This window comes from Portunus trituberculatus, chromosome 24, assembly GCF_017591435.1.
Source record: "Portunus trituberculatus isolate SZX2019 chromosome 24, ASM1759143v1, whole genome shotgun sequence".
NCBI classification, from domain to species: Eukaryota; Metazoa; Arthropoda; class Malacostraca; order Decapoda; family Portunidae; genus Portunus; species Portunus trituberculatus.
The window spans coordinates 5,119,151-5,142,143 of NC_059278.1; the positions used below are offsets into that span (position 1 = coordinate 5,119,151).

Consider the following 22,993-nt stretch of genomic DNA (forward strand, 5'->3'; position numbering starts at 1 on the left):
TAGAGATCCAAGTAGTGATGTAGTCTGGTAAGTTGTAGTGGGCAGCAGGCAAGGGGTTGTAGGGTCATGTGTATGTATCTCATAAGATATACCACACTATACAATACATTTCCTGAAGGACACAAGCAAAATGATCACATCTTAGTCAACTAAGAGAAGACCTCCAGAACACTCCACCGCCTCCAACACTCTTGTCCCGCTGATCCTGGTGAGCCCAGCGCTGCCTTGGGACACACAGGCTACTGGCAGAAATCTTACAAAGAAACTATCTTTTACACTTCAGTCTGACACATACAATCAAGAAATCTGGTGCATAAGTGACTGGGCTACATACAGTGGTCCCAGGATACTTGTATGACCTCTTGCTGAGGTCAGGTCAGGTCAGATCAGTTCACGGTCAAATAAGCATCACTGTGCACTGTATCATGGGTGCCACAGATCCTGCTGGCGTACAACTGACTGGAGTCTTGTAGTTTTGTTGGATGGTCTGGTGCTGTGTGGTATTGTGCACAATATCCTTGATGCATTGTGGAGCTGTATTGTGCAGACTTCAGGCTGTGCAATGTTGTGCTGGTCATTATGCATGAATATCAATCTGGTAATAAAGTAACTCCTTGTTTTGAGTTGACCATGTTTAATATATATATATATATATATATATATATATATATATATATATATATATATATATATATATATATATATATATATATATATATATATATATATATATTTTCTTTCTCTTCTTTTTACAAATTGACAAAACTTATCCATCATGAACACACCTTCAGATTAAGTCTTGGCAGCTCTAGTGGGTCTTTTGGTCATGACTTGCAAATAATAAGAAAAATGCTGATCAAGGAGTTACTATTCTGTAAAAAAATGCACTATGCAACATCACCACATTTAAAAAAAGCTGTCACTCTAAACAACACATTGTCAACTCACTTCAGCACACCAAAACAGTAACAACACAGGTACACAATAAGTCACTTTAAAACTTGGTCGTTATGCGTTGCGTCAACACTACTTCCGTCTGGCTGTGAGGGGCCAGGGAAACGCCAAGGTTCCAATGAAGCAGTGCACAAGGCAGGCAGATAAGTGAGCTACTGAGACAGGACACAATGACTGGTTTGACAAGTGGCTCTACAAATGTGCTCAGCTAACCTTGGAGGCAAATGTCCTGCTAGGAAAACTGACGCCAACCACTCAGTGAAATGTATGAACAAATTAACAAATAAACTCTTAGAATATTGTTATCAAACTTAATTCTAATAATATAAGTGCCGGTTTTAAAAATTATAGGACTGCTCTGGTATCTACAATTACAGAAAGCTGCTTTTTCATAAAAATTACAACAGATTGTTTTATATGATATAAAAGCCATCTTCATCACTAATGAAATTCAATCTTTAACAATTCACAAAACGAAATATTTTTGTTCTTCATTCACAAGTCTTAACACACACACACACACACACACACACACACACACACACACACACACACACACACACACACACACACACACATTCTACAACAACATCAAACATGTGTATATAATACCTCTATATCTATGTATATATGATACCAAATGTTACATACCTGCCTGGTGCAGCAACAACACACTTGTATCACCAGCTGCACCGTGGCAGGTACAGCTGCCCCCTCAAGGCAGAGCTTTCCTTGCCAACACACCACCATACCACAACACAAGAGAAATGAGCAACATGTTATCACAATGACAGCCTCAACCTAGCACCACCTTCCCCAGCCCTCTCATGCCACCACAGCCCCAGCCTCCATCATGGCTGACCCCAGAGCCACACTGCCATCCTGAGGGTGGTGGTTCTGTTGGCCATAGTCAGTATCTGGCTCAGAGTAAAGGATGGTGGTGGCTGAGGAGGCTGGAGCCACACTGTGCCTGGGGGAGGGTTCTCCTCCCTCACTCACTGCTCCTCCAGGTGAGGGCAGGGATACCTTACGGGGGATGAAGGTCGAATGGTCTCGACCACTGACAGAGGAAGATAAAGATCCAGACCGGGCAGCGCGTCCAATCCCAGAGGATGCTCCAGCCTCAGGGTTGGGTGTGGTGTGATTGGCAACGGCTTCAGGTGGAGCAGCTGGTTCAGCCAGCCCCACCTTGTGCCGGGCTGGCGTATGCACCATCCGGGCTCGACCAGCGAGCCTCATGGCCGTCAGCGGCTCCAGCTCGTGGGTGTCCGAGGACGGGTGAGTCTGGGGTGGTGGGCAGGATGTGCTGGAAGTGGACAACGTGGACTCACTCATGTAGGCTTGTTGGTACACTGTCTTATCCACATGTTGCTGATTGCTTGGGCCACAACAAGAACATAAGCACAGCTTGGGGCATGACAGCTGGCCACAACCAGACTCTGGGCCAAAGATGCGCAACAGAGGGAGGTAGAAGAGTGTGGCGTACACGTAAGAGACAGAGGTGATCACTGTCAAGAAGGTCCCGATGTGTACATAGGCCAGCACATTGGCCGGCAGCATAGCCACCCCAGCAGCCAGGGAGGTAGCAGCAGCCATGAACACCGGACTGCCCAGGCGACCAATGGCCCATGTGACAGCTGCCTCACGTTCAGCCTCAGGAGAGAGTCTATATGCTACACCATAGTGCAGGGTGAGGTCTACAGCTAGGCCAATGGCCACACTAACTGTCACACTCTCCAGCACATTGAGTCGCCAACCCAGCAGCACCAGGGATGCCAAGGTCACCAAGATGACGGCACCCACACTTACCACTGCAAGAAGACTCACCACCACGTTAAGAGTGGTGAATACCAGCACAGCTAGGCTCACCCCTACTGCCACAGCCACTGCTACACCTGTCCCCACAGACAGTGAGTGCTGCACGTCATAGAACTCCATATAGGATGTGAACCAGCCGCCTCGCATTCCATATGGTGCCTCCTTCATCTGTGCTTGTACCCAAGAGTCCACCTGCAGGAAAATGTCCATTATTGGGCTAATACTATTTATTATAGCAGTTTCTTGCAATCACAGTTATAAAAAGGGCATAAATTTAACTTGTCACATTTGCAAAATAATATATGTACAGTTTAAATAAGACAAAACAACATTCTGTATTAACTTAATAAGACAAAAAGTTATCACTCACCTTTTGAAAGAACTCCTGCATGGCAGTGTAGGAGAGAGACCACAGCATGTTACTATCATACTCCACCACCACTGCCACCACCTTGCCTGTGTCCCGGCTGAACTTTGGCCCGGCCACACCAGGAATGAAATACTCCCGTGGGGTCTGGTAAAGAGCCTTGATGCCCTCATGGATGCACTGGTCAAACACATACCGAGAGTAAGGGAAGGCAGAATCCTTGCAGCACGGATATCGGTTCACCCCATTGATGGGGTCCTGACACTTTCGTTCTTCCATCCACAGCTTGAAGGTGTCAATGAAGCAGTTAGGCAGGAGGGGTCCCAGGGTGGGCAAATAGAAACTCTGGTTACGCAGCTCCCGGCAGAAACCATGCAGCCACTCCTGCGACTCTGGATGGGCCATGTCAAACTCCTCATCAAACACTAGGGAACCCTTGGAGGCAGGATTGAGGTGGTCTCCGTTGTCCACTGCCTGGATACCCCACACCACCCTCACTGGCAGGCGGTTGACCACATCTTTCCGAAGGTTGCGTTCAAACCAGAATTTGTACTTGTATTCTAGGTCATATTGCTCAAATACATGATCCCGAGAGAAAAGCTGGAACTCCTGTGAGTCTGGGAGCTGCAGGCCAGGGTAATAGAAGACAACAAGAGCGCTGCACACTGCCAAACTGCCTAGTATTACTACCCATAAGTATCTCAGCTTGATCACCACCCAAGGCAACACCTTCTCAAAGAACACACGAGCAGACTCGGCACAGAAGTAGCAGAGCCTGAGGGGGAGGGAGCACAGCACAGAGCAGCGGGGTGGCAGCTGTGGGGCATAAACAGGGGCAGGGGGTACACACAGGCAGCAGGTGGAAGCCCCCCAGCGCTCAGCCACCACAACACACGCTGGTACCCAGGTCAGCATCAGCAACAGGTTGGCCAACACCACTGTCCCGGCAAAGATGCTGCAGTGTAAAGAAAAGTTTCCCTATAACTACAGTACTCTTAACTCATGTGTTTCAAGTATGCATATTTAAGTGTATCATAGATCTTAATGATTCAACTTGAACTTTCTCCATTAAAGACCTGAATTTTGAAATGCTTTGAGCTCTCACATTTGAGCAATTTTCTACTGCAGAAGAGATACGTAAGTAGTTAGTCTTAGATTACTTTTTGCCATTCACTGCTCAAAGTCTAATACTCTATTGAGGGAAAGAAAAAAAAAAAGAGAAAAAAATCCAAATAACTTCAACAAAAGCCCTTTACAACAACAGAAATAAGACAACAAAACATTTACGATTACAGTTCATAAAGTCAACACACATACACACAGACACTGCACAGTACAGAGCAGATGTGAAAAACAACAGCTCCGATGTACAGATGACTACAAAGCCCAACAGACCTGGTGATCTGTTACAAGGTCGGGGGGGGAGAGGGCTAGGCAAGTGATCCTGTCTCCTAAGTTAGTTTGAATTTGCTTGCGGTAAGGCAGAAAAAACATGGAAAGATAGAATATGGGTGGTGTTGCTGCCAATGCATGTGTAACCATGGCCAAGGGAGATCATTGACACACTTATGATTACGTCAGCTGGCAAGATTCAGCGGGGACAGGGAATTTTCTGCATTCAAGGAGGAAAGAACCAGTATGCGAATGATCATCACAGAGGAGAAGGAAATGAAATGTCTGAGGGAGATGATTGCTGTGGTATTCAATACACAGGAACAGCTGATCCCAGAAAACAAGGAGCTGAGGGAGAAATGTGACATGCTAGATAATAAGGTTAAAATGAACAATGAGATGAAGGAAATTCTGGGTGAAGTAAAAAGGGAGAACAGTGTCCTTAAAGGCAAATGTGAGAATTATGAACTGGAGTTACAAGAACTACAGGATAAGCTTAACACTAGTGCTGGGACAGCAAAAGGGATAAGTAAAACCGAACTGGAAGAGTGGAAAAAGGTTTGGGTAAAAGAGCAAGAAGAAAAGGTTAATATTGCGGAAGTAGTGAAGCAACAAATAAGAGAGAAAACGAAGGATACAGTTATACAAGCGGCCAAAGAAAAGCAAGAGTTAGTGAGAAATATGGTGAGCAAAAAGAAGTGTATAGTTAAATATGGAGTAGAAGAGAAAAGAACACAGTGAAATTTGTGAGGGAGAAGGAGGAGAAAGAGATGGTAAAGCAAATTACTTCAGTAATACAAGATGAAGTTTAAAAAAAAAAAAAAAAAAAGAGGAAATATACAAACTTGGTAAATATAGTGAGGGGACTAAAAGACCACTAAAAAGTTGAAATGAGATCACAAGTAGGGATAGAAGAAATTTTGGCAAGGTCTGGAAAGCTGTCTGGTAAGGCAGAATATAAAATATATTTGGATAAAGAGAGAGAGATGAATCAGAAAGGAAGGGTAAAAGAGAGAGGGCTAAGAAACAAAGCTAATAAGAAAAACAAGAGAAAGATGGAGAATGAGATAAAATCCTACTGGAGAGTGCTAGACATGAGGTTGAGGAAATGGTATATTCGGGAAGAGGAAGACAAGCATTAAGAGTCACGTATACAAACATAGATGGATTTATATCAGGATGCTTGGAAGTGAGAGATTATATATATTTGAAAAAGAACTAGATGTGATATATATATACATACATATATATATATATATATATATATATATATATATATATATATATATATATATATATATATATATATATATAACATAAACAAAGTTAAGCAAAGATGTCCAAGTGAATTTAAGAGAACAGGTATATAATGTTTGGAGGAGAGACAGAGGGGAAAAAGCAGAAAGAGTATTGATGGCCCGAAAGGATATATTCATGGAGGATGTATGTTACGGAGATGGACTGGCAGAGGTTTTAAGCATAACAATTAGGACCAGCAGGAGAGAAAGGAGAAGTATCACAGAAACATATGTCCCACTGAAGACTAATACATTGGAGGCTTGATGTACACAAAGAAATGCAAATAGAAGTGCTAAACTGCCTGGACAATATGTTATGGAAGGACAGAAGAGTGCTACTTGTGAGATATCTAAACTGCAAACATGTAAATTGGGATGAATTGGATGTAAACAATTATGCTGGATGTTGGGGGAAAAAGTGTTATAACTGGCCATGGTAAACATTTTGGATTAATGGGTGAAGGACTATACAAGGTATAGAGGAGAAGAACCATCTGTACTGGATTTGGTATTTACAAAAAAAAACAGAGCCTTGTCCGACCATCAAATATCATAGTCCAATGGGATAAAGAGATCATGTGGTTTTAGAAATTGAATCAGAGGATCACAGAATTTTGAAAAGTAATGAAGGATATAAACAAAAAAGATTGAATCACACCAAGATAAATTTTGAAGTGTTAAGAAATTACTTTGGTAGTATTGATTCGGAGGAAAATATGCAAGGTAAGATAGTTCACGAGAAGTATGAAATATTTCTAAGGAAGCATAATAAAGGGATAAAGAGATATGCTTCCAAATACAGAGTAAAAGAGAGCAAACACGCGTAGTATAATGCTGTATGTGCAAGAGCTAAAAAGTGTAAAGATGCAGCTTGGAAAAAATTAAGAAAGTAGTGAAATGAGGTAAACAGGAAGAAGTATAAAGAGGCACAGAATTAATATATTAGAATAAGAGAGGAAGAGAGAAATTTTGAGAAGAATATTGTGAAGAGATGTGAAGAGGAACCCAAACTTTTTTTATAAGTATATAAATGGAAAATTGACTAACAGAGAGACCATTATTAAGATAATGAAGGAAAATAAGATATATAAAACTGGGAGAAATGAGTGAACTTATGAATGAAAGCCTTAAATTAGTATTTAATGAAGAGGGAGAGTTCATAGAGCCAAGTAACCAAGAGCCACAGGAAGGATTAAGAAACACTGTGGTACAAAAACTGAAAATTACAGAATTACTAGAAAAGGTGAACATAAGAAAGGCAATGGGGCTAGATGGAGTGTCAGGATGGACACTGAGGGAATGAAGAGAACAACTGGTGGAACTAATTTGGGATATAATCAATGGAAGGGAAGGTACCAAAGGAGTGGAAAAGAGCAAATATAGTCCCACTATACAAAGGAGGAAAAAAATACTGAGCCCCTCATTTATAGACTAGTGTCACTAACTAGTGTTGTAAGAAAGATCTGTGAAATTGTTATTAAAGAAAAATGGTTAGAATATCTGGAGGGAAATGAAATAATAACTCCCAATTTGGTTTCAGAAAAGGAATATCATGACTAACAAATTTACTAAGGTTTTATACAAGAGTAATAGATGAATTACAAAGGAGAGATGGCTGGGTTGACACCATGTATTTAGATATCAAGAAAGTTTTTGACATAGTACCACATCGGAGACTCCTATGGATAATAGAACACATTGGAGAAATACAGGGGAATATCTTAAATTGGATGAGAGACTACTTGACAGATAAGGAAATGATGACAATGATAAGAGAAACTAGTGAGAGTACAAGTGTTAGTGAGCCACAACCCTCCAATAGTGGGTTCACAAGAATAAAACCAGGTGAAAAGTTACCCTACGTTTTCATGGATGGTAACTTGTCCTCCGACAACCTCCCTTCTCCCCACCCTTCTCCCCTCCTCTTCTATGTTGTCTATCACCAGCTTTCAATCAAAATTGTAAAAAAAAAAAAAAAAAAAAAAAAAAAAAAAAAATACATTGAAATAAAAAAAACTTAAGGTTTTGCTAAGATTAGAACGAACTACCTGATATATAGGTATCGATAGTTGAACTTTTTGATACTCCAACAGCTATTTGAATCTAATTAAGTTCGAGTATTGAGTCTCCACTGTATATATTAACAATATACACGAGGGTCTGAGAGGCTACATAAATTTGTTTGTAGACGATGCAAAACTTTTGAGAGTAATAAGGAACATTGGTGACTGTATGGAATTACAGAAATATATTGACAAGATCTGGGAATGGAGCCAAAGTGGAAATTAGAATTTAAAACCAAGAAATGCCATGTAATGCAAATGGATAAAAGTAATAGACAACCTACGTGGGAATATAAAATGGGAGAAGATATTATAATGAAAAGGAGTGAAAGAAAAACCTGGGAGTGATTATACAAGACACCCTGACTCTAGAAATACACATAAATGGACTATTTGCTTCAACATACAAGACACTAACATCAGGGTGTTGTTCAATTACATGGATAAGAGTATAATGAAAAAGATCATAACCACTATGATATGACCTAGACTAGAATATGTACCAGTGGTATGGTCACCATACAGGCAGAAAGACAAAAAAAAACTAGAAAGAATCCAAATGACTGCTACAAAGATGGCCCCAGAAATAAAGGATCTTCCCTATGAATAAGGACAGAAGGAAATGGAATTATCAACCTTGAAGGATAGACAGAAAAGAGAAGACCTAATAACGATGTATAAGTTCATAAATCATATGGAAAAGATAGATAGACAAGACCTGGTATCACTGACAGAGGATGGAGATAGATGAACAAGAGGACATTCCAAGATCATGAAAAGTCACTGTCCAAGGAACATTAAGATGTTCAGTTTTCCACACAGGACAGTGGACATCTGGAATGGATTGAGTGAAGAGATTGTAGCAGTAGCAAATGTGAATGTGAAAAAAATTAAGGAAAAGTTGGATAAATGTAGGTATAGAGACAGGTCACTATGAGCCTGCTCAAAACCTGTAACATACAACTAGGTAAACACACACACACACACACACACACACACACTTAATAGTGATATAAAGACTAATGGAAGGATTGGAAAAGCAAGACAACAACAAAATTGTCAAATGGGAAGAAGCTGAAAAAGAAATTCAAAGAAGAAATATAAAAAAGGAATAGTTTCCATAAAGAGTAATTGATACATGGAACTGTCTAAACAAGGATGTTGTGCAAGCAAAAACTATGCATAATTTTAATGTCAAGTTCAATCATAATAGATAAAGAGACTGGACAGTATAAGCATCACACTAAGTGTTGACATGAACCTGAAGCAGCGGATAGCAGTAATGTGGGAGACGCAGGAAGCAAGGAAGGCAGCAGCTGTGGTGAGGGAGGTGACGGCAATGGAGGCAGCAGCATGATGGAAGGTGTCGGCCACAAGCTTGACCATTGTGCCTGTGTTCTTGTCCTGCTTGGCCAGGGTCCACACACGGCAATACACAAAAGTGTCATCCGCACCTATGCCTGAGGAAGGTTTTTTGGCATATTATCATTGTGAAAAGTGAACATGAGCAATGCCACCTAGCACGTCATATAACATAAAGAGAGAGAGAGAGAGAGAGAGAGAGAGAGAGAGAGAGAGAGAGAGAGAGAGAGAGAGAGAGAGAGAGAGAGAGAGAGAGAGAGAGAGAGAGAGAGAGAGAGAGAGAGAGAGAGAGAGAGAATAAGCCCTACTTCCTGCAGTATTTTATGAACCGTGAACCATGAACGAAGAATAAGAAACACACAAGGCAAAACAGAAAACAAAATCACAAGGCTGCCTCACCCACAGCGATGACAGTCGTGAGCACATTCATGTAGGGGAAGAAGGCAATCTCGTAGATGAAGATGTACATAAAGTAGGCAATGATGAGGGCACAGGCGACGGTGGTGATGGTGATGAGGGTGATGAAGAGGGAGCCAGTGTAGCACCACATGAGGAACAACACCACTCCACCACCAACACCCAGCAGGTAGGAATTTGCCAGCAGCAGTTTGTCAAAAAGAGCGTACTTCAGACCTGTATAAGCCGAGGAGGGACAGCAGACAGGAGAGTCATGAAAGGATGAAATAAATGACACAGGTTTTGAGAGAAAGGAAACGAAGGAACAGAGAGAATGATAGATAACAAAAGAGGAAAAGTATAAAGAAACAGGGAAAAGGACATGGAGGAGGAGGAGGAGGAGGAGGAGGAGGAGGAGGAGGAGGAGGAGGAGGAGGAGGAGGAGGAGGAGGAGGAGGAGGAGCAGGAGCAGGAGCGGGAGCAGGAGGAGGAGGAGGAGGAGGAATTTGGAAAAAAGAAGGGAGAAATAAAACAGAAAGATAAGATTAATCAAATTTCCATATTGATGTAACTAAAACATGTCATTCATATAATTTCCTGTACTATTAATTCACAATATCAATGCAGCAATAATCTCTGCATGTCTGTTTTGTGATGTACATTGTATCAAAGTTTAACATTAGCCTTAACCAGATACAAATTTGTCACCATTAACACTGTCAAACTGTAACATTCAATATCACTTAGAATTTCCATTAACATGCAAATGCTATACAGTGACTACTCATACATTCATGATTTCTAGCAACTAATGGATGGGGTGAGGCTACAGCTGAGGCTCAGGAGGGAGGGAAGAAGGAGGAAGGAAGCATACCGAGGTCCACAGCTGTCACAGTCACATTATCGAGGGTGAGGTCCAGCTGCTGCAAAGCCTCAAAGTAAGGAAGAGCCTGAGAGCCTCGCGCGATGGGTAAAAACAGTGCAGTGAAGCTCAGTCTCTCTTCCAATATCTGCTTCTGGTGTTTGTGGTGAGGTTCTGACAGCCTGAAGGGTTCTGGGTGATCAGGGTCAGGCACCTGGAACCAAATGGGGGCTTCTACATGGAGGTGGTGGTGGTGGTGGTGGTGGTGGTGGTGGTGGTGGTGGTGGTTGGTGTTGGTGGTGGTGGTGGTGGTAGGTTACCATAGCTACAGAAGGGACAGTGTTACTTGATGGTCATGGAGCAGAATGGTAACTGTCAGTATGAGTGGCTGATGATGAGTGTTGATGATACTTGTAGTTCTTAATGACGGTGGTAATGGAAGGACGAACAAAGGGAAACACGTGTTGGTGAGGAGTGGCAATTACAGGACAGGGGATACAAGCAGCCAGTGTGTGTGTGTGTGTGTGTGTGTGTGTGTGTGTGTGTGTGTGTGTGTGTGTGTGTGTGTGTGTAATTCACCATGGTCGCCTGCTGGTCACCCAGCCAGTCTTTCCCATTACGGAGCGAGCTCAGAGCTCATAGACCGATCTTCGGGTAGGACTGAGACCACATCACACACAACACACACCGGGAAAGTGAGACCACAACCCCTTGAGTTACATCCTGTACCTATTTACTGCTAGGTGAACAGGGGCTACACATTAAGAGGCTTGCCCATTTGCCTTGCCACGCCAAGACTCGAACCCGGCCCTCTCGATTGTGAGTTGAGCATGCTAACCACTACACTACGCGGTGTGTGTGTGTGTGTGTGTGTGTGTGTGTGTGTGTGTGTGTGTGTGTGTGTGTGTGTGTGTGTGTGTGTGTGTGTGTGTGTGTGTGTGTGTTTGTGTGTGTGTGTGTGTATTTACCTAGTTGTAGTTTTACAGGGCCTGGGCTTTATGCTCGTGTGGCCCCGTCTCCATATCTACACTTATCCAATCTTACTTTAAAAGTATGCACACTCGTTGCAGACACTACTTCTTCATTTAAACTGTTCCACATCTCAATACATCTTTGCGAGAAACTATATTTTTTAACATCTCTCAGACATCTTCCTTTTCTCAGCTTTTTACTATGCGATCTTGTGCTTCAGATGTCATATTCTTCTCTCAGGATCAGTTTCTCATTATCCACTTGGTCCATTCCGTTGATCAATTTATAAACTTGTATCAGGTCTCCTCTCTCCCTTCTTTGTTCCAAGGTTGGTAGATCCATAGCCTTTAGTCTCTCCTCATATGTCATCCCTTCAAATTCTGGAACCATTCTTGTAGCCATTTTTTGTAGTCTCTCCAATTTCCTTATGTGTTTCTTTTTATGAGGGGTCCACACTACTCCTGCATATTCCAATCTGGGTCTTATTATAGTACTTATCAATTTCTTCATCATTTCTTTGTCCATGTAGTGAAATGCTATTCCAATATTCCTTAGCAAATTATGTTTCTCTAAAAATTCTATCAATATGGCTTACTGGTTGATTGTTTTCTTCCATCGTCACTCTGAAGTCCTTTTCCTTTTTAACTTTCTCCAGTTCTACTCCATCTCCCATCTTATAGATTCCCATAGGTCGTCTTTCACTCTTTCCCATTTCCATGACAAGGCTTTTGTTCACATTGAATTCCATTTCCCACTTTTTACTCCATTCCCAGATCTTATTTAGGTCTTCTTGCAGTATTTCACAATCCTCCTTTTGCTTTATAACTCTGGCATGTCGTTAATATAAATGAGGAAAAGTATTGATGCCAATACTGACCCTTGTGGCACTCCGCTTTCTACTGCTCTCCACTTGGACTTCATATCTTTAACTACCATCCTTATTTCTCTCCCCCTCAAATAATTTTCTATCCATCTCAATGTGCTTCCTTTTAAGCCACCCTTCTCCTCTAACTTCTATAGTAATCTTGCATGTGGCACTTTGTCAAACGCCTTTTTTAAATCCAAATAAATACAGTCAACCCATCCCTCTCTCTCTTGTACTCTACCAACTATTCTAGAATAGAAACTCAATAAATTAGTTACACACGACCGTCTTTGTCTAAAACCAAATTGGCTATTTGATATTAATTTGTTGTCTTCAAGGAACTCGATCCATTGTTTCTTTATTATTCTTTCACACATCTTGCATATTACACTAGTTAGTGATACCGGTCTGTAATTTAAAGGTTCTTCCTTCCTTCTGCTCTTATATATGGGAACCACCTCAGCTCTTTTCCATTCTACTGGTACTGTTCCATTTTCTATTGAGCATTTTATGATGTTGTATATAGGACTTGCTAGTTCTTCCCTACATTCTTTCAGTATTCTGCCTGAGACTTCATCTGGTCCCATTGCCTTCTCTTCATCCAGTTCCTTCATTAACTCTTTTATTTCAAGCTTGGTTACTTTAATCTCTTTCATATAGATTGTCTCTCTATTACCCTGTGGCCTTTCAAATTTGGATTCCTTAGTAAAGACCTCCTGGAATATATTATTTAATAGTTCTGCCATACTCTTTGGGTCTTCCACCATCCCATTCTCTCCTTTTAACCTTTCTATTGTTTCTCTTTGCCTAATTTTTCCATTTATGAATCTATAGAACAATTTTGGTTGCTCCTTACATTTTTCGACAATGTCCTTTTCAAGTTTTTTTCCTCTTCCTTCCTCACCTTAACATATTCATTTCTCGCTGCCTTGAAGTTTTCCTTATTTGCTGGATTTCTATTTCTCCTCCACCTTTTCCATGCTCCATCTCTTTTCTCCTTTGCCCTAGCACACCTTGCATTAAACCAATCTTTCTTTCCTTCTTCTTTAGGTCTATATTTTGGGACATATTCCCTGACTCCTGTTTTGTATATTTCCAAAAATAAGTTATATTTCTCTTGCATCATCTCTGAGTTTTCCATCTCCTCCCAGTTTACGTTTTAAAATAGTTCTTGAGATTCTCAATATCAGCCTTTCTGTAATTTAATCGGTCTCCTTTGTATGAATCGTCTCTATCTTCCTTTCCCTCTTCTATATCTATTTCTAATATTACATGGTCACTCTTTCCCAATGGGCACTTATATCTTATATCATCATTCATTTGTATACCCTCTGTAAAAACTAGGTCCAATCTCGCCGGCTCGTCGTTTCCTCTGAATCTTGTGCATTCCTTTACTCTCTGGTCCATCATATTGTCGATCATTAGGTTGAAGAATCTTTCTCCCAGGCTTCTTCCCCATACCACTTTCATAATTTTCCCAGTCCACTTCTTTACAGTTGAAATCTCCTACTAATATAACTATTTTTCCTTTCTTTAACAATTCTCATTAGACTCCTTATTGTGTCATCTATCATGTCTTTATATTCTTGATTGGTCCATGAATTTGTTTTTGGTGGCACATATGTTACAATGATTGTTAACTCTTTTTATTAATATGCATCTTAACATACAATACTTCTGCTTTTCCTTCCCCACATTCCACTTGGTTTATCACTATCTCCTTCCTTAACATTATCATGACTCCTCCTCCTCCTTTACCCACTCTGTCTCTTCTCCATACATTATACCTATTATCCAAGTCTATTTTGATTGCCTCATTTAGTTTTGTTTCAGCCAGGCATACAATATCTGGATTTTCTTTCTTTATGTAATCTCTTAATTCTAATTTACTTGATAAAACCCTGTCTATGTTCGTATACATCATTTTTAGTCTTTTGCCTTTATCATTTTTAGTTAAACTTGTTCCACTTTTTTCCTCTTCCTTCTCGTTTATATACCATTTCCTTATCCTGTCTCCTAGAATTCTCCAAAAAATGCCTTTTTTTCCTCTTCTGACCTTTCATTATTTTTTTCCTTACTGCTGCTGCCAGTTCATTGTATCTCTTCCTTTCTTCCTCATTTCTATTTTTCTTTATATAGATATCCTTGCAGCCTTCTGTTTCTCTAAGTTTTGTTGTTCTATATAATATTTCTTCTGTTGCTGCTTGTGATTTTAGTAGTATTTTAATAGGTCTCGTTTTTCCTTCTTGATATGGTCCCATTCTGTTTATTTCTTCTACTTCCTCTTCCAAGTTCTGCCTATCTTCATCATTTAGATTCTTCAGTAGGTCTTTGACTGATTTCATTTCTTCTTTTTCTCTTTTTGGTCTATATTTTATATATTTTTTTTCTTTTATTCCAAATACGATTACACTCTTCTTTTTTTCTGCAATTTCTCTAACTAGATTTTCTTTTGTCTTTGTGTGTGTGTGTGTGTGTGTGTGTGTGTGTGTGTGTGTGTGTGTGTGTGTGTGTGTGTGTGTGTGTGTGTGTGTGTGTGTGTGTGTGTGTGTTCACTGTTTGATCTGCTGCAGTCTCTGACGAGACAGCCAGACGTTACCCTACGGAACGAACTCAGAGCTCATTATTTCTGATCTTCGGATAGGTCTGAGACCAGGCACACACCACACACCGAGACAACAAGGTCACAACTCCTCGATTTACATCCCGTACCTACTCACTGCTAGGTGAACAGGGGCTACACGTGAAAGGAGACACACCCAAATATCTCCACCCGGCCGGGGAATCAAACCCCAGTCCTCTGGCTTGTGAAGCCAGCGCTCTAACCTCTGAGCTACCGGGCCGTGTGTGTGTGTGTGTGTGTGTGTGTGTGTGTGTGTGTGTGTGTGTGTGTGTGTGTGTGTGTGTGTGTGTGTGTGTGTGTATGCATGTGCATGTGCATGTGTGTGTGTGTATGTACACGTGTGCGTGTGTGTATACATGAGGAGGGAAAGATACAGCACTACACAATGTGAGCCTCATTTAGCAAAACTTTGAAGAGGCAACATATAACAGACACCTCACATAATAACATTTGTGATGGAAAGCAATACTGGGGAGGGAGAGAAGGAAGAGGAAGGTATGAGGAAGAATTTCACTCCATGAGAAGATGAGGAGAAGAGGGAGGAGCATGAGGAGCAGGATGTTATGGGAAGTAGTATCTTACCTCTGGATTAAGGAAAGCTGCATCAATCAGATAGTGTAGGATGGTGTACATAGCATCATGCATCAGGCACTCCTTGGGCACTTGGTTACACCCATTTGGCCCCTGGCAGCCGCCCTCCAGCATCAGGTCTAGGTGACGAGAGCACCAACGCAGAAGACGATGCACCTTATCCACATCCTCTTGCTGTGTATGTACATATTGCACAAAGATGAGTGTTACTGCAATAAATTATCACCATAATTTATCACAAAAATGCTATCAGGTTATTGGTTATAATTTTTTTTCTTCTGAGTTATCAATTCACTGGTATTGCTGATACTTTTGGTTCCACAATAGTGAGATTAAAATTTGTTGCCAGCTATCAATTATTGATAGTTAAGGTTTTCCTTATCGATATATCAATTATCAAGGTTTTTTATTGCACCCACCTATGATAATGCATGGCAGGTCACACTTGAAGTCCTACAATAGTGGTTATGACTGCTAGTGACAGTATGACAAGTTTCACTTCAAATGAGACAGTCAAGAATTTTTCATTAATAAGAAAATGAGATGAACTAAAAAGTCTGAATCCTTTTACTGTCAGTGGTACCTTTTGGAATTGCAACCTAAAGGGTGAACAAAAACAGGATCTGTCGTAAGGGTTACCACAGCCAAGTAACATTTCTAATAGCTTACCACAATTTTGTGACAAGAGGAGCGATTAGAGAGAAGTGCCACATAGTTGGGCAAGGACCAAGAGGGACAGCACCGACCAGGACTCCATGTTTCACAGATTGGTTGAAATTCTGACAGGGAACGCAGGCGCTCATCCAGCTCACAGATGGCTTGTAGATGGCGCAAGGTGAGAAGGGTGGTTCTTGGCACAGTGCTCTTCAGGATGACCCTTCCATACTCTGGCACTGTTGGAAAATGGTTTTATGGAACCTCTTTATCACAATGTACATCAGAAACCCTGCTTTTTAGTAGTGTACAGCAAGGAGTTTATAGGGGTTTTATGGGGCACAAACTCTGCTACTTGGTACTGCACAAAGGGGTCTATGTACTGTACACTCTCCATTACAGCATTCATAAGAAACTTTGCTGGTTGATATTTTACAGGAAAGGGATTTCTGTAGTCTTTTTATTACAAAGTGGAGAATATGAGAAGTTAAATATCTGAGAGAACAGAAACAATAATCAAAAGATATTTGCAAGACATAAGAAGTACATCGTTCACATTGAAACATAGATACTGGAATATAGTACAAAAAAGAGGAGGCAGATGAGTCATATATATCAACAGAAGAAAAATACAGTGGAGACTCAATACTCGAATGCAAAAGTTCGATTTAATACTTGAAAAAAATGCCTGATACTCAAACACCCACACACATGGTTGTAAACAAAGGTTCCCTGGCCTCTCCCTCCCCTACCTCCACCAGTTGTGCTGCTGCGGTCATCAGAATAACATTCTAGTGCAATATGTCTGTAGTTTTTCATTTATAAACTTACATTAATACCAAAGGCTTATTAGTAGTGAAAATTTCTGGCAATCAAACAGCTGCACATTTGGTCATATATGAAGCTCTATCCTCTCCCTTCTCGCAACTGTCACTGTCCTGTTCTGATACTGTAATACCGATAGTACTGGTAATACTGATAATCTGGTATACCAGATGCTGGAGTGCATCCCTAGTCCTGCCGCAGTCTTGAAAAAAAACAACTTTCTTCTGTGTTTTGTCAGTAGTTTTTAATTTAGAAACTTATGACGGCACCAATGAGGCTTATTAGTGGTGAAAATAAGGAATCTGGTAGGAGTGCAAGTGTTAGTGAGCCAAATCTCTCCACTAGTGGATTCCCAGGATTAACATCAGGAGAAAAGTTACCAGACGTTTTCATGGATGGTGACTCATCCTCCGATGAGTTCCCTCCTCTTCCCCACCCTTCTTTTCCCTCCCCTTATAATGTATCCATCACCAGCCTTCATTTACGGTATGTACAAATTAAAATTATACAAAAAATTTATTGAAATTTTTATAAACTTGAGGTTTTGCTAAGATGAGAATGAATTACCTGATTTATAGGTATCAATAGTCAAACTTTTAATACTGGAACAGCCATTTGGAATGAATTAAGTTTGAGTATTGAGTCTCCACTATACTAGATAAGTAAAGAAATGGAAACAGAATCCCACAAATGTAACTCAGGCTCTGTATTAACACACACACACACACACACACACACACACACACAAATTTCTCACCAACAGGGGCACAGAAAAAGCCATCATCTCCTAAGTGTGAATGATTTGGATGATTATCTTCCTTCCACTTAGTCTGCAGTTGGTATTCCACTGGGCTCTCCTCCCCAGCCCAGGCCTCATCCTCGCTCCTGACAGCATTGTTGACCATGATGGTAAGGTCAGAGATGGGTGTTTTCTGACTCTCATCTTCCAGAGAGCTTGAGTTCAGGCTACTGTTCCTCATGTTATCCTCAGCACAGTTTGGGACCACTGCTGAGCCATTGGGGGTCACCTCAATGCACACCTAAAGGTACAGAGGTCACAGATGTGGATATGGGGGCAAAGGTCACAGTAAATCCACACCCAGATGCTATATATCCCTGTGAATTCAATGTGATATAGGGACATTGGTCACATGAAATCCATACCAAATGCAATCTGTGAAGTCAAGAAAGTAGATATGGGTACATGTGTGAGGACCAGATGACTAACTAATGCTGACATGATTCTAGGGGTCTTCATATGTACCTCCAATCAGTAAACATTCATAATTAATGGGCTGCAAATCTGACCTAACTTTACCTAACACTGAGTTAACACACCTTATGCCGATGGATTGGTGGTGGGCCGTCATCCTTCTTAGGTTCTCTTAGTCGTGGGTTCAGCCGGGGATCACCTGAAGGGTTCACACTAAGCGGACCATGGTAACGTGAAGCATCCAGTAGGTTCTCCCATGCCACAGCACGGCGGCTCACAGTTGTCCCTCGCGCCACAAACCCCTGAAGACACGAAGGCATTAAAGACACTTATAGCCAATGGGAAGCTTCTGAATGATTACTGGTGTTTTATAAAAGTTACAAAGCAAGAACCTCAAAGTGATCATAGAGAAATGGAGAGTGCATCAGCAGATGACAAGAGACTGCTTTCTTGCCCATTAAGGGAAACAAGCCAGCACAAGTCACAATAATGTAAAGTAAGTGGAAGTTATAAGTTGTAATGCAGTCTTGAAATCAATTAATTCATTATTAGAATGGAGGAGAAATAATGATGGCATGTTTAGGTTTATTACTTACACATGTCAATTATGCTTGGTATTGAATTAAATTATGTTGTGTTTTGTGCGAGGCTTTCTTACTAAGTTTTGATTAAATTAACATAATGCCAATATGTATTATGCATTTCTTTTACTACACATGGTTGTTTTTAAACTGAGTGTTAATTGAATAAATTGCTGTTATGTTGATATTTTGCATTTTTCTTGTAAGAAAAATTAAAAATCATTGATGAGTGAAATTACATTGTGTGTGTTTTGTGTATGAAGTAATTCTTGAATATTGATTGATCATACAAAATTGTTATTATTATCATTAGGAAAGGAAACTATGATTGTTTGGCAATTGTCATTTTGCCAGCAATGTATCAGATGTGCTTTATGTATTAGTACAGTATTACTATAATTCATTAAGTAAAGTAGTAAGGTGGTAACGCGCTGGCCTGGCATTGCTAAGTTCAGCAGATCGAGTCTTGACTGGGCTCATGAGTTTAAGCTGTTCACTAGGAGGTTACTGCTGTGGTTGGAGTGCCACAGTGGAGAGATGGGTTCACTTGGCTGACATTCTGAAGATCATCAGATGTGACAGATACCAGAACTAAAAGCAACGAACTCTAACTTTGAATTAACAAAATCTGCTTGAGTATCTACAACCAATAGTTAGAGAAATTGTGCAACATCTTGGACCCAACACCTGGTACTAATGAGTGAAGAGACATGAAGAGGAAAGGAGAGTACAACATTATTCTGGCTATTAGGAACAAGCTGTGTGGCATTACCAGGTACTAGTGAGTGAAGACACATGAGAGAGGAGTTTAGGATTAATTTGCAATGACAGACGTGATATATTCAAGTCCTAAGTGTGTAGAGGGATGCCACTTACCAAGGAGGGATCAGTGAAGGAGGGCAGAGGCCGGGCTGTGAGGGAGAGCACCAGGCAAGTCACCACCACCACTACCACACTGCTCAGTACAGCATAAGGGTGGTGACACAGCAGTCGTGCATACCTGTCCAATAAAACACACCATTAGCAATACCATTCATCATCACTATCACAAACATCATACAACATTTTCTCTCTCTCTCTCTCTCTCTCTCTGTTTTCTATGCCTCTTAGACAAAAGATGAACAAATTACTGAAACTATAATTTACAAATACAAACATACAAAGAAAAAACTTCCCACTTTTCCACTTGATTATTGTTTTTGCTCTGTTAAAGGAATCTGCACCTAAGTGGGCCTTTTTATCAGTAATTTTTGCCTTTGGCAAATATCCCTCTTGAGTAAAAAGTCAGAGAAAGACAGGATCATAGCTAGCAAGAACCTGACATGTAGACCCTGAGACCTCATCCACACAACATAAACTCAAAGAAGGTGGAGAGACATGATTGTCGAAGCCTCATGACACACCACCACTCCAATAAACTCTGGAACTCCCTACTTGCTTCTGTATTTCCATCTTCCTATGACCTGAACTCATATAAGAGGGAGGTTTCAAGACATTTATCCCATTCTTTTGGCTAACTCCCGAAGACCTGCTTGGAGACTGGCATCTAAGTGGGCCTTTTTGTTTAGACACCTTTGATACCTTTGGCCAGATTTCCACTTTCACAAAAAAAAAAAAAAAAAAAAAAAGAAAGGAAAACCAAAAAAAAACATGAGAAAGATAAAACCACCAACAGTAGGAGATATAAATACACCAGAGCAAGTCTTGGCACCTGTCCTTTCTTTGCAATCAGTCTCACTAACTCACCACATCATGTTGGAAGGAGACTCTGTTTGTTGAGAGGAGTTTTCATGATGACCTTCCTCTTCCTCCTCCTCCTCCTCCCCCTCCTCTCGCCCAGATGCTGCTGCCACCGCTGCCGCAACGACCTTCTCACCTCCTCCCGCCAGGCCTGTGGAGGGCGGTAACACTGGGGAGAGAGGCAGGTAAATAGAGGAGGGGAGGGGAGGTTAAGATGTGAGGGAAAGAATTAAGTTAAAAACACTGCAGGAAGAAAGAAGGTAACAAAATAAAAATGGGGAAGAGAGAGAGAGAGAGAGAGAGAGAGAGAGAGAGAGAGAGAGAGAGAGAGAGAGAGAGATTCCTAGAACTATTACAGTGGAATCTCAACTCTCATCCTCTGCTCCTCTTCCCTTCCCCCTAGGGAAACCCTCCCCCTTTCTCTTCTCCGTTCCCCTCCCCCCAAACCAGAGTCCAGGAGGTACTGGAGGTAAGGTCAGGGATCAAAGGTCATGGGTGAGAGACCACCATCACCACCACTACTATTTTAGCGAGGATGGACAATCTCTCTCTCTCTCTCTCTCTCTCTCTCTCTCTCTCTCTCGGTAAAGGGTGAACAGAGGAGCAAGGGTGAGGAGGAACAGGTGAAGGCAGTAGTGGTGGTGGTAAGCCTTAGGGAACTGCAAAGGAAAGACTCATCTTGAAAGCCATCTGTGCCACCGCCACCACCACCACACCACTACCACCTAGACTCTCCCCCCCCCACTTACCCATCCCTATAAACTCTAATCAACAAGGTGAGTCAAAGAGCAGCAGTTCACATGTGGTTCACGGTGTAAGTGCGCAATGGAACCGATCGCGAATAAATTCAGGGTTACCGGGTTATCTACATAACAACGTGGCATAGGAGTGTTGCCACCAACAGCATCGTTTCAAATGTGGAATTTATTCCACATTTACGTGGAAATTTACACGTCATACTATAGGAAAAACGTACGCTAATATAATGAAACAAACATTGTTGTCATAATTCTGCATACATTAAAAAATACTACCATGACTCTTTTCCAACATTTTAGTACATATTTCTTTCCAAAGTGACACTGATTCTTGGAAGAGTGTGGATGTAAAAATGTATTCCATGATCAGATGCCAGATGTCACAATATTTCTACGCTAGCAGACGAATTTCCACGTTACGGCAACCCTAAATTCGCGATCTGCTCTGTAGGTGCCTTCAACCGCCAGATGGGTTAATTATTTCACAGCAAGTTGGTCAACTGGAACGTACTTTTCTGCACGTTTTGTAAATATTAAATGGTTTAATAAAATAGTTATAATTTTTCTAAGAATGTTCTCATGGCATATAAGATAAAAAAGTGGAAATGTTTATATATATGTCGAGCGCTCTTCTTTACCATCTCCATTTCTGGGACAAAAAATAGAAAAGATCATTAATAGGTAAAGCGTAGTTTTAATGCCTTTTTCTTTCCATAAAAATTAATATGAATTATATTCCTACAGAAAATCACAACAATTAATAGTCTTAAGAAATTAACAGTATAGAGGATATTGTCTAACATGCACCGAGATTGTTCTATGGAAACGTAAACAAATCTAGCGTGTTAAGAGCCATCGCCACACTCGCTACACAACCACTTCACTATGGATAACACTATGGATATTAGTGAGGATGAACTTAGAAAATGGACAGCGCCAACTCTGAGAAACTTTCTGAGATCAAAAGGCATACCAAGTTCGCTTGTTGTGATTCAGTTAGGAAAATTCGGTTTCGGTAATGTTGGCCAGGTTATTTCGGCACAGACTCCGAAAATAGTTTTTTTTTTTTTTTTATAAATGCTACTCAGTGATATTTGCTCTACGCTTTTTGAGTGGAACATTATCCTATGCAGAAACTCTGACAATTTTGTCATAAGGTATATATGTACTATTAGACTTACAAAAAATAATATGATGGGACACTTGGTACATCCATACTTTGCACCATTAGAAAAATATATTTGCATATTTTTTTGTCATTTTCAATCAGACACATAGTGAAATAACCAAACGTTTATATTATGAGGAATGCCAAATCTATTCTCCAACTTACTAAAAACTCTTTCATCAATAGAAAATGTCAAAGTCTTTCCAATTCTAACTCCTCTCGAGATTTCTGGCATCTAGCCAATAATATCTCTAACAACTTTACTTCTTCGTCTTTCCCTCCTTTACTTCATCCAGATGGCTCTACAGCTGTCTCTTCTTTTTCTAAAGCTGAACTCTTCGCTCAAACCTTTGCTACCAACTCAACTTTGGATGATTCTGGGCATATTCCTCCTACTCCTCCACCCTCTGACTACTTCATCCCTAAAATTAAAATTCTTTATAAAGACGTTTTCCTGGCCCTCTCTGGCCTTGATTCTCGGAAGGCTTACG

General features: G+C 40.8%; 1 protein-coding gene across 3 annotated transcripts in view; it reads right to left on the bottom strand.

Moving 5' to 3' along the window:
• Positions 1 to 732: 732 nt before the first annotated feature.
• The window catches only part of LOC123508444 (protein dispatched-like), a 45,898-nt gene continuing 23,637 nt past the window's right edge, over positions 733 to 22,993 (bottom strand). For 2 of the 3 annotated variants that reach the window (XM_045262186.1, XM_045262184.1), the window contains 11 exons: positions 20,583 to 20,745; positions 19,713 to 19,836; positions 18,381 to 18,557; positions 17,800 to 18,082; positions 16,233 to 16,456; positions 15,555 to 15,737; positions 10,525 to 10,726; positions 9,654 to 9,887; positions 9,154 to 9,352; positions 3,143 to 4,094; positions 733 to 2,964 (listed from right to left, as the gene is read on the bottom strand). In XM_045262186.1, coding sequence (XP_045118121.1) covers positions 1,780 to 2,964; positions 3,143 to 4,094; positions 9,154 to 9,352; positions 9,654 to 9,887; positions 10,525 to 10,726; positions 15,555 to 15,737; positions 16,233 to 16,456; positions 17,800 to 18,082; positions 18,381 to 18,557; positions 19,713 to 19,836; positions 20,583 to 20,590 — 3,771 coding nt within the window. In that variant the 5' untranslated portion in view covers positions 20,591 to 20,745 and the 3' untranslated portion in view covers positions 733 to 1,779. The remainder of the gene's footprint in view (positions 2,965 to 3,142; positions 4,095 to 9,153; positions 9,353 to 9,653; positions 9,888 to 10,524; positions 10,727 to 15,554; positions 15,738 to 16,232; positions 16,457 to 17,799; positions 18,083 to 18,380; positions 18,558 to 19,712; positions 19,837 to 20,582; positions 20,746 to 22,993) is intronic. The other variant, XM_045262185.1, reaches the window with a different exon arrangement.